Source organism: Echeneis naucrates, chromosome 17 (assembly GCF_900963305.1).
Source record: "Echeneis naucrates chromosome 17, fEcheNa1.1, whole genome shotgun sequence".
NCBI lineage: Eukaryota > Metazoa > Chordata > Actinopteri > Carangiformes > Echeneidae > Echeneis > Echeneis naucrates.
The window spans coordinates 2061638-2077484 of NC_042527.1; the positions used below are offsets into that span (position 1 = coordinate 2061638).

The following is a 15847-nucleotide window of genomic DNA, read 5'->3' on the forward strand; positions in this document are numbered from 1 at the left end:
GGTGCTTAACATTCAATTGTCTATGATCTTGGAATTGTCATAAATGGATGACTGGATGGTAGAGTACTAGTAGTAACTTGTGATCAAGGTAGTGATAAATTACTAAAAACTTAAATATATGATTGCAGGCATAATTAGATCTCCACACACTTGCATGACAAGGGGCCATGATGCTGCTCTGAGTGTCAGGACCTTACTAACATTACATGTTACTTTTTTTTACTTTGATGTGCTACCATCTGTAAAGAAAATATACACCAACATCTCCTTGGTAGCTGCCTACTTTGTCAGTCTTAATCAATATACTGTCAATTAAAGTGTATGAACTTTGTGTGCATTTTAAACATACAACACTGTACCTCGAATTAGTGATGTGATCCCTAGTTTGGTAACGAAGATATTATCCAGCTCCTCACTACCGGTGAACAGCTCAGCTACCACATACAGGTTAGGGCACACTGTTCTGGCCACGTCCAACATGAACTGGTTAATCACAGCAAGGCAATGCACAAAAATTGGGTGGGGGGGAGAGGAGGAGGGGGGAGTTAATTTGAAGGTAATAAAGTGAGCCAGTAACATCAGGTCCCAGATTCAACACACCATGCAGTCATACATTCCACCGACAGATATATACGGCGAGTACAGATATAAATAGAAAATTAATATTTATGTTGGAAGAGGCAGAATGTAGAGCAATGCAGTGAGGAGAAAAGGAGGAGACAAAAACATAGAGTTAGCTCATGCAACAGTTTTGTACCTCTTATAAGGCTGCTAATTCCCAGCCGGTTAACAAACACATTGTCAATGAGCTCACTTCCTGTAAAAAGTTCAGCTATCACATACAGATTGGGTCTGACTGTTCTGGCAGCATCTAGCATTGCCTGGACAAGAGAGTACAACAGCATCACAGACACGGGGAGAAAAGAGAAGTCCACTGTTACTGTGGTTATTTACTAACCAACAATGTGCAACTTTATGCATACAGGAAATCTACAGAAAAAATAGGCTATACATAAAAATTCGATGGAGACTCCGGAGTTGGAAAGTGAAGATAATGCTGAAGTCACTGAACATTAGTCCTGTTTTGGCTGTGAAAACACCAGCTATTTTATTCACAGACTCAAACGAGAATCCAGTTTAGGGATGATTCCTAAGCATGAGGTAGGTGTGGCTATGCTGAGAGTTTTTTGTTTGTTCGCGTGGTTGTTTGTTTTTTTTTTTTCATAGTTTTCAATTCTGTTACATATAAAGTTTTAGCAGTTCAACTGAAATTTGTTTTCATAGATTTCAAGTTCAGTTTGTTGATTTTGTTTTATTTACTAAAAATGTGTCACACACATTACAAATCTTTTTGTGTAACACATTTTGATGAGGTGGTGTGCTACCTGGTGCATCATGAAGGTGATTCTTCACGTTATGTGTTAATATGTATTTTTTTATAGTTTATTCTCAAAACACAGACACCTAGAAAAACACAAATACCTGTATAATGTAATCATATGTTGTGATGTAGTTGAGAACATTTAGCTGACAAATTTGTTTCATATCTCTTAAAACTGTAGTTATATCTTAATTCAAATTTAGAATATTTTTTAAAGCCAAACTTAGGGTTGGTAGAACATTTGAACATTTGACTGATATGGGAAACTTAATTTGACTGAAATGTGTTCACACTCCTACTAGTTTCAGTGGCTATGATGATTTTGATCATTTAGGTAACACATTCTACAGGAAACATAAGAAACCTGATTCTTAATTTCTTTCGGATCATACAATTTGCCTTGATTCCTCAACATGTCAGGCACTAATTTTAGCCCTAACTTTGGTTTCTATTGGAGCACTAGCAGTACAAGGTATGATAATAAATGACAATACCTCAGCTACATGTAATGGTGTAGAGTGGCAGTTATCCAGTCTGACTCCATGGAAATATTTGGCAGTGATTTCAGTGTATTTCTGCATGTAGGCCCACAGGTATGGGCAATCCTCCGGGCCATTGCCATATCGCAATTTGACACTGTCACCCCAACAAATCAATTCTCGGCGCAGGTACACATAAGAACCTACACAAAGAAAAAGACATATGTCAATCCTGAAAAATGTATTAATACTTTAAAGGAAAGAGATCAACACATATTCTGACATGAACTTACATTCTATGAGTTATTGATATGTCAGATTTGCTAGTTCATTGTTCTATAATGTGCATTTAGAACATGTTTTTATGTCTCTTAATGTTATTCTTCACGATTATTATTGCAACTGGTTGTCTTTTCACCTGGCTCAGCAAAGTTGCGCAGTGGATCATCACCCATTACCCAACCATTGTGAGCAAGGAAGTGACTGCTCTGGTCTGGCTGATCCAATAGCTGCATCTCCTGCTCAAGAGTCAGGTCCTTATATGGGTAGGTGAAATACCTGAGATAGACAGATGAGAATACTGAGGGCTCTACACAGTTCTATAAAGAGGCCATGGTTCAAATGACAATGAGTAAATACATTTTCATCTCATTATGAAAATGGGGAAAGAGCAATTCAGTCTAGTTGGTGAATGGATGATGAGGGAATATATATCCTGTTTGTATACCCGCTTCCTCCATGCTTAACATGACAGTGAAATAGTGCACCAAAACCAGGTTCTTGTTGGTCTCAAGATAGAAATGTGCCAACTTTTGCTAAGATGGATGCAATTTTATTTGAAACTTAAACAACATGGACACTGGATAGGAAAAAGACAACTGTAACTGTCTGACATTTAGAGAGAATATTCTTCCTCGCTAGAGGATGAAACATCTCTTATCACACCATCAGGGGAGGTCCTTTTACCACAGATACCAGGATACCAGGAGTCAATTCTAGCCAACGTTTTGGGCAAGGGTGCAGTACACCCTGGACAGGTCACCAGTCTATCGCAGGGCCAACACATCGAAACAGACAGAAACGAACAACCATTCACACACCCACTCATCCTTATGGGCAATTTAGAGTCACCAATCAACCTAATCATGCATGCCTGTGGACTGTTGGAGGAAACTGGCGTAAACCCATGCAGACACTGGGAAAACATCCACACAGAAAGGCATCAGGCCTGGGAATCGCTAGCCTAATGCTGCTGTCCTGCCCTTATTTATGTTAAATGTAAACTGAAAAGAATGAGAAATCTATTTTTAATCCATCTTTCCAGACCTCCTCTGTCTTTTCATTCCATTATTAAATTCAACTCAGTTCCTTTTGTCTCTCTCTCCAAATTCACCTTTTTAATTCCATTACCTGGTAACCAGAGGGTTCTTTCTGGTAACAGGACCAAGTTTTGGACCATGTTTCGCCAGACGCTCGTATACTACATTCCCCACAATACAGTTTGTAGCCTGAAGAGAAAGAAGACATCATAAGAAATGATTACCTGTACTGTGTGAATACTGTAATTGCAAATAGTATGCAGTATACAGAAATTCTTCATGTTTGAAATTCAATAGTTTGGGCTGGTTTCCTTTTCAATAAATTATTAAAAAACCTCTGGTACAGATGGCGGGAGGTATTTTTTTCCTCCCGGAATGCACCTGGAGCCATGGCAACAGGCGTCATGTCTCACACACGGATGCTCAAATGTCTTACATTCTTTTAATAGAGAGCTACTGTTCTACACTGTAACTATGTATATTGATACTGTTAGTCGTAACTTTGGGTAAGGGACATCCCAAATACCCTCACCTGTTCCTGATGCTGATGTACGATATGGTGCTGTTCTTCATTTAGCTCATTCAGCTTCTGTCTTAGCCAACCACAACACTCCTCAATGTGCTGAGCAGAGGAGCTACAAAGAGAATTAGGGAAATAGGTAGCAGAAAGTAAGAATGGAAGTTTTGCATACAGTACACATACGTATAAATATAGAAAATAATTGTGGACAGTATGTTCCTGTACAACACTGAGTTGGAGTACCTGTTCACATTGATATGAATATTTTCAATATTTGAAACATACTTGTTTGGTAATTTTTATGCTCCAATTGTTACTATAGTTTAAAACTCAAGCAGACATTAAACTGTCAATTCATATATAAAGAATAACGGCTGTGGTTGTGAAAGACCTGTGAGGGACGAATGTCTCCAGAGCTGAGTCCATGTCCACTGTGTTGCCAAAACGACGATACTGTGGGTCCTGGGTGGTCTTTAGACCCTTCTTACCACCGGTTTTACTGTGGTTTGGCTTGGTACCTTAAAAATAAAAAACAAAGTACATGTTTAACTCTTTTAAATAGCAATATCATAAACTTTGCATATTTTCAAGTCCAGTATATCTATGTTTTATATCCCTTTCACACTATGGCCATAGCAGCGTATGTACAGCGCACTAAACAATCTTCATTCCCTGGATGCACAATCTGAATTGTTCGCTGTTGTTGAGATACTGCACAGAGCTGTAAGTTTTTAGGTTTCAGTTGCTTTTCAGTCTTCAGTGTTGTGTGTTTGACAGAACAGACAAAATTTTATGTGCATAAACACAGGTGTTTACAGAGGAAAAATATATATATACACATGTAATCTCAGTAGTTGTGTTTAGCTCAGAGTTAAATATTTAAATTTATGCCACAGGACTGTGTAGACACTGACATTGATGGTGCTATATTGAAACACTGGCCGAATTTTGAAAATTAACCAACATACCATTTTGTAAAAGGTTTCTAAATTGCTCCACAGTACGGTTCACATTGACCTGAAAGAACTCCCACAATTTGATCTGAGGATACACTTCCTGCCACAACACACTGCGGATTGCCTGATACATAAAAATAAACATACAGAGAGAAAGAAGCAAAATAATATATTATCACATAAACCTTTGTTTGTATAGCTGTCATGAACTGTAAAATGCTCTTGAATTATATGTTTTGAATTTGTGTTGTATCATAAAAGTTTGGGATAAAGCCATTACAAAAGCTTTCAGATTTTCTACATGCCATTTTTAATGCTCTTCTTGTGAAATGTAGCATCAAGGTCTCTATTACATGGCAAGGTGTGATGTTAACACAGTCAAAATATGTTTTCATTTTTGTGGTCAGTACATTTGTGCAGATTGCATGGGCTCACATTCAGATGGCTGTCATTAGTAATATCTGGAGGAAGTCCTTTAATCGTGTAGTGTCCGTCTGCTACTCTGGTGGTTACATGCCAGATAGCTCTGTCTAAGACCCAGGCTGGACGCAGGTGGGGAGAGTTGACTAGGTTGTACCCACATTCTGGATGTTCTCTTATCCACACACTATTAGCAGCTGCAAAGAAAAGTGGAAACAAACAGTTAAAACTGACATCAACTACTTTTGACATTTTATTTTCTATTTTAGTAAAATTTAATTTGAATGTAGTAAGTATGATGGATAATGTATTGGCAATTAAAGCCGCATTGAGCAATCAATGCATTACCTAGTGAAATGTATGTATTGTGTGCGTACCCTTTCATTAATCCATAAAAAAAACAGCATTAGCATTAGGTTTTAACGTTCATGTTGCAAAGGCATTAAATACACTTGACGTTTTGTTACATTTGGGGGGGGGGGGGGGGGCGTAAAAAAAACCTGATGCAAGATAGACCTGCAACTATTGATATAGATATCGCCAATGGAAGGAAGGCTGCCGCTGGCAATCTTCTGGGCGGTTTTCACCACCCTCTATAGTGTCGTCATGTCAGTGGCAGAGTTTTTCCCATAGGTGGTGATGGAGGACGTGGGTGCCCTTTCCACCACACATTTGTAGAAAACTGCCAGCACTGAGGTTTTGAGGTTGACCTGCCTCATCCTTATTGATGGGCCTTCTTTAAGATGGTGGAGGTGTTTGTTGTTCACTGAAAGTCCCTGGAAATGTGGACTCCAAGATACTGCTCCACTGATGAAATGGGGGAGGGGATGGTTACTCGACCAGCTCCTTCGTCTTCCTCACATTGATGCAGAGTTTAATCTCTCCACACCAGTCCACCAGATCTTTCACCTCCTGCCAGTATGATGACTCGCCACTGGGGGGTCATCAGTCCCACTAATGCTGCGTCATCTCCAAATTTCACAATAAGCCTTCCTGGGTGTTTGGCTGAGCAGTCATATGGGAATATGTGTACAACAGGAAGCTCAGAACACATATGGGGGAAGCCAGTGTTGAGGATGATAGGAGAGGACAAGATGCTGTGGATTTTGTTTGTGGTGGGTGTGTCAAAAATTCCAGGACTCACTTGCAGAGGAAATGTGTTAATTAGGGCAACAGTAATTTATTGAAGAAAGTCTTCATGATGATCGTATTAAACGCAGAACTCCAGAAAAAGGTAAGTATACTGCTGTGGATCTAACGCCATAATGCATGACATTATGATCGCCTGCCTAGTATTGTAATGGTTCCCCCTTTTTGATGCCAAAACAGCCCTGATCCATGGCATGATCCATGGACTCCACATGACCCCTGGAGTTGTGCTGAGATATCTGGTACCAAGATATGAGCAGCAGATCATTTGAGTTCTGTAAGTTGCAATATAGGGTCTCCATGGATTGGACTTGTTTGTCCTACACTGGACTGGATTTAGATTTGAGGAATCTAGAGGGACCTCAAACTCGTGCTCCTCAAAGCATTCCTGAACCATTTTTGCTATGTGTTACAGTACATTATCGTGCTGAAAGAGGCAACAGGCCACCACAGTGTAACATTTCCAGGTTGTAGGTGTCAAATGAACATCTACATGGATGGCAGGGCCCAAGGTTTCCCAGCAGCACTGTCTCAAGCATGCCTCTGCCTCTGCCAGTTTGCCTTCTTCCCATAGTGCATCCTGGTTTCATGTGTTCCCCATTTAAATGAAGCACATGCACCTGGCCATCCACGTGATGTAAAAGAAAATTTGATTCTTTAGACCAGGCCACCATCTTTGCTCCGTGGTCCAGTTTTGATGTACATGTGTCCATTGTTGATGCTTTTAGCAGTGCACAGGGCTACAGTATGCACCGGTCAGTAGAATTAATGTTGTACCAGATCAGTGTATATTCCTGTCACTGTGGTTCCTTATGTAGACCAAAACTAGCCACTCAAGCATTTCATGAATATTGGTATCAGAGCTACTGGGTGAGAGTCAATCATGTTTTTGGAATGCTGAATGTTGCAGAGAAGATGTTAGTAACATACAGTGCAGGCCAAAAGTTTGGACACACCTTCTCATTGAAATGAATTTGAAAGTGTGTCCAAACCTTTGGCCTGTACTGTATGTTACTAACATCTTCTCTTCCTGCCTCCTACAGGCAAAGTCTCATTTAGATAAGTAAGAGACATACCAGAAACCAACATTGGAGAGATTTACAGCGTGAGACTGGTTAGATAAAGACATAACTAAGGTGTAAAACCTTTTCTACACTCAGGACACCTTGTGATCTCCCACTCACACTCACACACTTAGATTCCAGGTTGTCTATTTTAAGGACTATTTCCAACTCTGTGTGAAACATTATAAAACAAATGTCATACCAAACACAACAAAGACATTACAATTCAGGAAATATTTGAACGCAAAATACAGCTAAAAGGGAAGTTTCTAGGCCCCCAGGAAGTGCATGGAATGGAATGTCCAATTCCATTATCCAGCCTCCTACCTAACATGATAGCATACTGCCAGCTTTGTGATGGGACCAAATGTGGTACCGTCTTTTAGACCAAGCATGTAACCTCTATGTGTGCAATATAATCAATTATGACTTTTGATTTAGATTTTATAAGATGTCATGTATCAGGTTAGAGTAAGGGACCAACTGAGTTAGGCTGTTGTATTTAGTGATTATGGTGGCAAACTTGCAGCATGAATGTGCACTCAGATTTTAGGACTTTTTCTTTGCCACTAGTTTAATACTAAGAATGTAACCTACCCAAATACTTGTCTAAGCTTTTAATCAGGTTCATTTTAATTCTTGCCCTTTTCTGAGAGGGGATATGAGGTCGTGTTGGATTCTCAAGGAGTACAGCAAACATCTGACAATGTGCTAAAGTCTTAAACTTTTCTTCAGTTACTGATTAACAGACATTAAAATGTAGTGAAGCTATCCATCTCAATTAAGTCACTACATCTACTTTCAGTTACATGTATGAGTGCTTGGTTTTTACTTGAAAATTAGTATCTGTGTGTGGCAGATGTAGACAGGAACTTTTAGTGTGTACTGCATAAAAGTTGAGTCCATTACAGTTTTATGTGCATTTTAAGAATACTAGTGGACAGCAGTTACGATTAGGGCCACTAACTAATTATCTTAAATATTTTAATGTGGAATACAGATTAACTGTTTGGTTTAGCATCGTTTAATATTACATCATCATTTATTGTGATGCATTCTGGAAACATTTGATAGCATTTTTTAATATTATGCACAATGTAAATATACAAATGTTAATTAACATACTCACCAGTGTGATTATACACCACATCAGTAATACACAGAATGTTCCATTCTTTCTGCATCTTCTCAACCAGTGCACCTAAATCTGCCCAGCTGTGGCTATGACCCAATGGGCTGAACTCAGGGTTGAAGGTTAGCTGGTCAGCTATAGAGTAACAGGACCTGGACTCTCCTAGAGTCTGCAGAGGAGTGAAGTGGATCATGGTATACCCTGAAAGAGGACAACAAGGAAAGTTACTAAAATATAATAAACAACATACAATGGTCTGTAACACAAAAGAGCTAAAATAATTTGAATTGTGTATCATGGGAAACACTTCATGTGTGTAACAGAAATGATACATTTGAGTCTCTCAGTCAATTGAGGCCAATTGCCTGGTGACATGACCCAGTGACCTGAGGTGCCTATGGTGCGGACAGTGTGATGGGCCAATGTTCTTCTGGGTCACTTTGGGAGATGCCATCCACCTGGATTGTTGCAGACTGTTGAAAGCCTGTGTCAGAGTTTTTTTTTTTTTTTTTTTTTTTTTTGTGTGTGTATGTGTGTGTGTTTTCCCTGTCTCTCTATCACCTCTTGTTTCCCGACAGGTGATCATTAGAAAATATGCAGCCACCTGGAGGTCCTTGTCACAAATACCTGGCCAATCAGATGCTGGACCCATCCTCTTAAAATGCACCTGTCTGGAGGCCATAGAAGAGCTTCTTCATCATGAATTTTGGCTTGTTGATGTGACCGCCTTTGAGCTTTTGCTTTATGTTTAAGTGGTTTGTGGTGGGAGGTTTGCACTGAAGTATGGCTGGGGTACCATTTACACTTTTCAACACCATAGATAATTAATGTCTATTGGACAAGGTTATAAGTTGATGCCACCATTGTACATTTTTTTTAATGGAAGCCTTTTTGATTTTTAGCTAGCTAGCTAGAGAGTCAGGCCTTTTTGTGTTTCTTTCCCCTTGCACAGACATGAGTTTGGCCCTGTTTTGTTGGATTTATGTAATTTCTTTGGCACAACCCCTGTGTTTCTCCTCCCCCACATTAGAGAACATGTGTATATTTGGCCGGTTGATAATTTTACATAAACAAAATGGCTACCTTTTATTGCTTTAACATTTTAGCTATACATTTGTTGATTGTGTTTAGTTTGTTCTTTTAAAAAAAAAAACAAAAACAAACACAAAAAAACACCACACACACCAAGCCTAGGCATCCATGTAGTTCTCTAATGGTAGTAGCCTCACATCAACAATGCTTCAGGAATGATTTACAACAACAACCAGTTCAAGGTGTTGATTTGGATAACAAATGTCACCAATTCACACAACCCTGACCTAATTTAATTTTAATCAACAGCATTAACAAGAGCCCTCAAAACTTGTATAAATTGTCCCAAACAGAATAACACAGGGTTCGTGTGTTTTTTAGCAAGGTCATTCTAGGATGTGTTCAACTCCATTATGTTGGGCCACAGCCAATTCCAGAAAGGGACAAAACAACATGCTCCTTTTGTTCCACAGACAACGGAGGGTCCTTTGACCTCTGCCTCCCAAAATGCACATCTTTTCACATCTACCAGCTACTATTGGTCACTTTATGGCGCATGACCCAGGACTATAAAAGCCTCTGTTTGTTCCCTCTCTAGTTCTCTTCTGTTGAGGCTTTCCCTTCCCTCGTGCCCTCTTGGGCTCCTCTCTCTTGGTTCCGGGATCCTCTCGTGGCTTAGATACTGAGGCCTCCCTTTGATTACATCTCTTCAGTTGGAGGTTGGCCCTGACCTCTTTTGCAAGTCTTCACTTCCTATGGTAGCAATGCAAGGTCCAACCTAAGATGTAACTTGACACTGCATCTGTTAGTGAAGTGTGTTCTGTGTTTGTTCTTGATGAAGTTCATGTCAGAAAACGCTGATTCACAGAGATAGGTTGAACCAAACAGGCTGGCAACCTCCATACTGCTGTGTATACATCAATGTACTTCTCTGTATAAACAAGGCACCAAAAGTTTGGTGCAGCCTGGTAGGCTTTTAGGCCTAGGTCATTTTGCAATGTTATGATTTCAATCTCCACCTGTCCAGCATCCAAGTTGAACATTGCACTTAGTTGCTCAGCAAAGCATGCTGTGTCCATATTCATGAAAGGATTGGAAATGAATGACACACATGGCTCAAGCTGATCAAGGTCACACAACCTATTCTCAAACTCTTGCCCCAGTCTGTTTATGACTTCACAGTACTTTTCTGCATGTGTCAGATGTAGAAATATTGTCTTTCGGCACCAACTGCCCAGAGGGAAAGTGCAGAACCCTTTTTCTCTGTAAATCCACATAAAATGTTCATCTTGGCTTTAAATGTATTTAAAACATTTATCATATCAACAACCCTCTTACCTTTGACTTGCAGCTTGCAATTCAAGCGGTTTAGTTTACCAGTAAGGTCTGTCAGAAGTGCAAAGTGTCCACTCTATGTCCTCTTACAGTAAGACGTCTTCGCCTTTGGACTGCATGAACTCTTTGATTTCACCCAAAAATGAACAAAAAACGAAGTAAAACTCATCCTCTGCTGAGCCATTGGATTTCTGTGTGTAGCAGAAGGTCACCATATTCAGCTGACATCTCCTCCAATAGCACCTTGAAAATCCTGTGCTGTTTTGCTTTGGAGCAGATATTGTTTATGATTTTCACAATGGGAGTCATCACGTGCCCAAAGCCGATCACTTTTGCACATAATGCCTGCTGGTGAATGATGCAGTGGTAATGCAGAAATTGTGGGAAGTCTGGGTCACCTTTACAGTGAGCGATGAAACCTGTATGTAGGCCAATCATAGCAGGAGCCCCTTCTGTAGTCACCGCAACCAGCTTTTCCAGTGGTACCTTTTTCTGCACGAAAAACTCCTTCGCTGTGTTATAAATCTCAACTCCCCTTGTACTTGTCTTTAAGGGCAGTAGTGTCAGGAGTTCTCCTCTTGTGGAGAAATCTTCAAACACCATCCAGATAAAAACCTACAGCTGCGCTGTACTGCTGCTGAACTCGTTGCACTGGATGCTAAACCACCTGCACCCAGTCCACCTGATTGGCCAAGTTACCAGACATAGCTGACACTCGTCTAGCCATCGTTGATGCCCCCATTTGGACGTTGGGGAGAGTGGACATTAGATTGGTTCAATTTTTCTCATTTTTAAGTGTTAGCAATTATCAATGCTTCTTTGACAACTTCTCCGTCTGAAAAGACCTTCTTCTTGATCAGAAAATGTGTATACGAAACTTCAGTTGCTTTTTGTGACTTTTTCATTGGCCTCATGAAAAAAGACTATTGCTTAACCAAAGCTGCCTTTAGCTAACACTTCTGCCTGTAGTGTGCTTCCCGGTGGGTACTAAGCATGGTAGCTTTTGTGACACGTAGTGAAGTGTCTCTCCACATTGTGCTGCTTTGCCGTCTCCACAGTCACCCCGCAGATGAGACACACGCAGGTTTCTTTCACAGTCGTAAAAAAGAACTCATCCTCCCATTTGTTGTGAAAGTGATAAGTTTTCTTTCTTTTTTCCTGCCATGTTTTTGGGGTAAGAAACTGCATTCAGCACCGATCTTTGCTGTGCCTGCCAGCTTACTCTCCACGAGCACTGGTTTTGTCACATGCACAATACTGACCTTTGAACTACAGCAGGTCAGAGTTCACCTAAACTTATCTAAATTTCATGTATAGTGAAGATATTTTAAAGATATTGTAATTTTTAAATCTAGTGTCATAAAAAAATAGCAACAGAATACAATTAAATTTTAGAAGCAGCTCACTAGTGTGTTGTGCTATTTTTAGAACAGGCCTGTGGGCGACTCATGTGGTCCTTGGGGGCAACATGTTGGTGACCCCTGATTAACTCTTAACTTGTACTTGGAAGGGGCGGGACATAAACTGGAAGTGGGCGTGGTTTATAAAAAAGTTGTATTTTTAAGCCTGAAATTGACATGGGTTGGTCAGAAGCTGCTATATTTATTGTAGGGCTCCATATATCTTTGTTTATATCTTAATTTGTTATACACCAAGGTAAGAAGAGTGAGCTGATGGGGGGGGGCCTGACTAAGAATGAGAAACGTGATGCGGCCTGCATGCAGCCCTTTCTTGCCACACAAGCACTGCTTCTGTTATGAATCAAGTTTTTATCTCATAACCCCATAAAGTGGTGCAGATTTGAAACATTTGGGTTATAAAAAGCTATTTAAAATGATGTAGTAATGCGGATGTAGCCTAACTTTTTATCGCTGTTAGGTTAAGTGATTACCTTACCGGGGGTCTCGATCAGGTAGTTGTAAATATCAAAGTATGTCACCTCTGGCCATTCAGTGGGATAATTTTTCCATAAAAATGAAGGCAAACAGAAGGGAAAACAAGAAAGACCCATGCATGAGCTTTTCCATTGTACCATTTTTTCGCCGGTATAGCTACCGTGTTAAAATAATCATCTAACATGTTGAGATAATGTTTTATGTGAACTACTTGATAGTGTAATTTAAATTGCGCCACCGATTGTTTTCCCCTCCGGTGGCCGTGGCTTTCAGAGTATGCCATGTTGCGCTCTGTCTCTATTGCCGGACGACTCGTATGATACTCAAAATTGCTATATCCGTACCAGATACTCGTTTCAGCCCAGTAGCTCAACCCTAATATCAATCAAATGTTTGTCGGACAAATGAAGTCAATAGCACAAATTGAAAAAGAATTTAACTTACCAGCTTATCACTTTTAGAAATTCTGACAGCTAAGAGATTATCTACAAAAACACCAGGAATGGGGGAATATTTGTAAGACACCATCCAAACTGGATGAAATGTTATGGTTATTCTCTGAAGACAAAAAAAAAAAAAAAAAAGGGATTATATCTAAAATCTATAAAGCAGAGTTGGAAACGAACATCATAATAGCCCAGCATGGAGGGAATAGGAGGTGAAAATGCCTTTTAACAATTATTACAATGAAATATAGCAATACATCTGAACTTTGCTGGAGGGACTGTGGAGTAGTGGGTGACCCTATGCATATATTCTGGAATTGCCCAAAAATACAGGATTTCTGAAACAAATGGAGATTAAACAGATTTTGGGTATTAATGTCCCTTTGGAACCAGCACTGTACATTTTAGGTATAATTCCTGATATTAACATAGATAAAAATTCTATTTACTGAGAATCCTGCTCCTGATAGTGAAAAAGACAATAACAGCTACATGGTTAAACCCACAGCCTCCCAGTATAACGCAATGGGAAGAGAGGGTAAAAAATATGCATGGAGAAAATCACAGCAAGACTAGAGCTGTAAACAGATGTTTTTTTTTTTTTGTTTTTTTTTAAAAGCTGGTCATTATTAGTACAGCTGATACCAGATTTCTTGCCACCTCCCTTATTTATTTATTTCCTTTTTCTTTCTTTCACTTGAAAATAACAATGGTGAATGCAGGTCAAGGTTAATAGAGTAAAGGTGAGGAATGGATTATGGGAAATATGCTATATAAAGGATTGCTTATTTGATTTTATAAGGATCTAGTCCATAGGAAATTCAGAAAAGACTTACAATTAAAGAACGTTAAGTGCAATTGTATATGTTATACATCAATGTTTGTTGTATGTATGTATGTATGTATGTATATGTCAAATAAAAAATGTTAAAAAAATAAATTGTATTGTGTTGTATTAACGTTGGTCCTTGGTTAGATATGGGTTGCAACATCAGACAACGTTAGATAACTAATTATGTAGTGCTGGCAAGCAACCATCATCCAACATTTAGCCAATGTCTTTACTATAATTAGACGTCAAGCCAACGTCTGGTTTTTAACGTAAAGCCAATTTTCAAATCCATATCAGGAATTTGATGGATTTGTGGTGGACGAATGATTTAAAATATGAGTGTATTTTTCTGTATTTGTCACAACTGAACATTATTCTTATTTATTGTGAATGAGTTGAATAAAGTTCAGCTTGCCTGACTGTTTTGTTTCGCTTTATTTATGTTTTATCATGCACCTTATAAGCAGGTGCACCTTATGTATGAAAATAGGCCCATTCATTGATATTGCCTTATTATGCAGTGCGCCTTATGGTCTGCAAAATACGGTACTCTGCATGTTACTCTTACCTGCTGATGCCAATAATAAACTTTATCAGCCTCTAAGAGCCGATACCAATGTTGTGCCATTATTATTGAGCCTCCCAGTTCATTATTAAGTAAAAACAACACACAAAAACATGTATGTGTGTACATGCATACTTTACCTGACTCCTTGGCTACCCTCAGTCGATCAGTCCAGTCATCCAAGTATCCCAAACATTTAGACAGAAAAGTCTGACTGGTGATGCAGTCTAATGGCACAATGTGGTCGTCTTGTCCAACACAAAGAACAGGGTCAACCACAATATATCCTCCTCCTGACCGCTCCTTGTCTCTGTAACAGACAAAACAAAGCAATAATTCATGATGATTATAGGTGGAGGTGAATGGGTTTCGTTGAAACAAATAATTCCATTACAATTGTAGTAACACGAAGAGAAGATATGACAACCTACAATATGACAATTTGTGTAGCCGCAAGGTTATTTGTATTATTTGCATGGTTTACTATATACAGTAAACCATAGAGTCTTAGTCCACCACTAGCTTTTTCGTTTTACAAAGTTTTAATGACCACCCAGATTACATATTTTCATTATGTAATCTTTTAAATTAAAAAAAAAAAAAAAAAAAAAAAATCTAATCAAATTTATTTATATAGCAACAAATCATAAAGTTAAATCAAGGCACAGAGACCCAAAAAATCCCGAAAGAGAGGGAGAGACAGAGAAAGAGCAGTAGGGGAATCAAACCCAGGCTTAAAAAGCTGAATGTTGTTCCAGATGTTTTGGCCAACTATATAACCATATCAAACCTTCCGTTCATCTCTAAAATCATTGCAAAAGCAGTAGGAAACCAATTACACAACCATCTGCATAGGAACAGTTTGTTTGAAGCGTTTCAGTCAGGATTTAGAGCCCATTACAGCACAGAAACCGTGCTGGTTCAAGTCTCCAATGATATTCTAATGGTTTCAGACAATGGATCAGCCTCAATACTTCTCTTAGACCTCAGTGCTGCATTTGACACCATAGATCATAATGTTTTATTATTATTACTACAGAGATTTGAACATGAAATTGGCATTAAAGGAACTGCACTCAGGTGGTTCAAATCCTATTCATCAGATAGACATCAGTTTGTTTGTGTTGACAACAGCTCCTCCTCATGCACTGTACAGTCCCACAGGATTTGGTACTTGAACCAATCCACTTCAACTCTATCTGCTTCCTTTAGGCAACATTATCAGGAAACACAGCATCAATTTCCACTGTTATGCAGACAACATGCAGCTATATTTATCAATGAAGCCAAATGAACTCAGATAATCAGATAGACTGCAGACA

General features: G+C 39.2%; 1 protein-coding gene across 2 annotated transcripts in view; it reads right to left on the minus strand.

Moving 5' to 3' along the window:
- The window catches only part of LOC115057393 (glycogen debranching enzyme-like), a 49822-nt gene that overhangs the window by 13961 nt on the left and 20014 nt on the right, over positions 1–15847 (minus strand). Inside the window, exons 4-13 of one of the 2 annotated variants that reach the window (XM_029524480.1) lie at positions 14666–14835; positions 8418–8621; positions 5091–5272; positions 4668–4779; positions 4091–4217; positions 3712–3814; positions 3271–3368; positions 2279–2418; positions 1876–2063; positions 360–483 (exon numbers count right to left, since the gene is read on the minus strand). In XM_029524480.1, coding sequence (XP_029380340.1) covers positions 360–483; positions 1876–2063; positions 2279–2418; positions 3271–3368; positions 3712–3814; positions 4091–4217; positions 4668–4779; positions 5091–5272; positions 8418–8621; positions 14666–14835 — 1448 coding nt within the window. Of the gene's footprint in view, positions 1–359; positions 484–757; positions 882–1875; positions 2064–2278; positions 2419–3270; positions 3369–3711; positions 3815–4090; positions 4218–4667; positions 4780–5090; positions 5273–8417; positions 8622–14665; positions 14836–15847 lie in introns of both variants that reach the window. The other variant, XM_029524481.1, reaches the window with a different exon arrangement.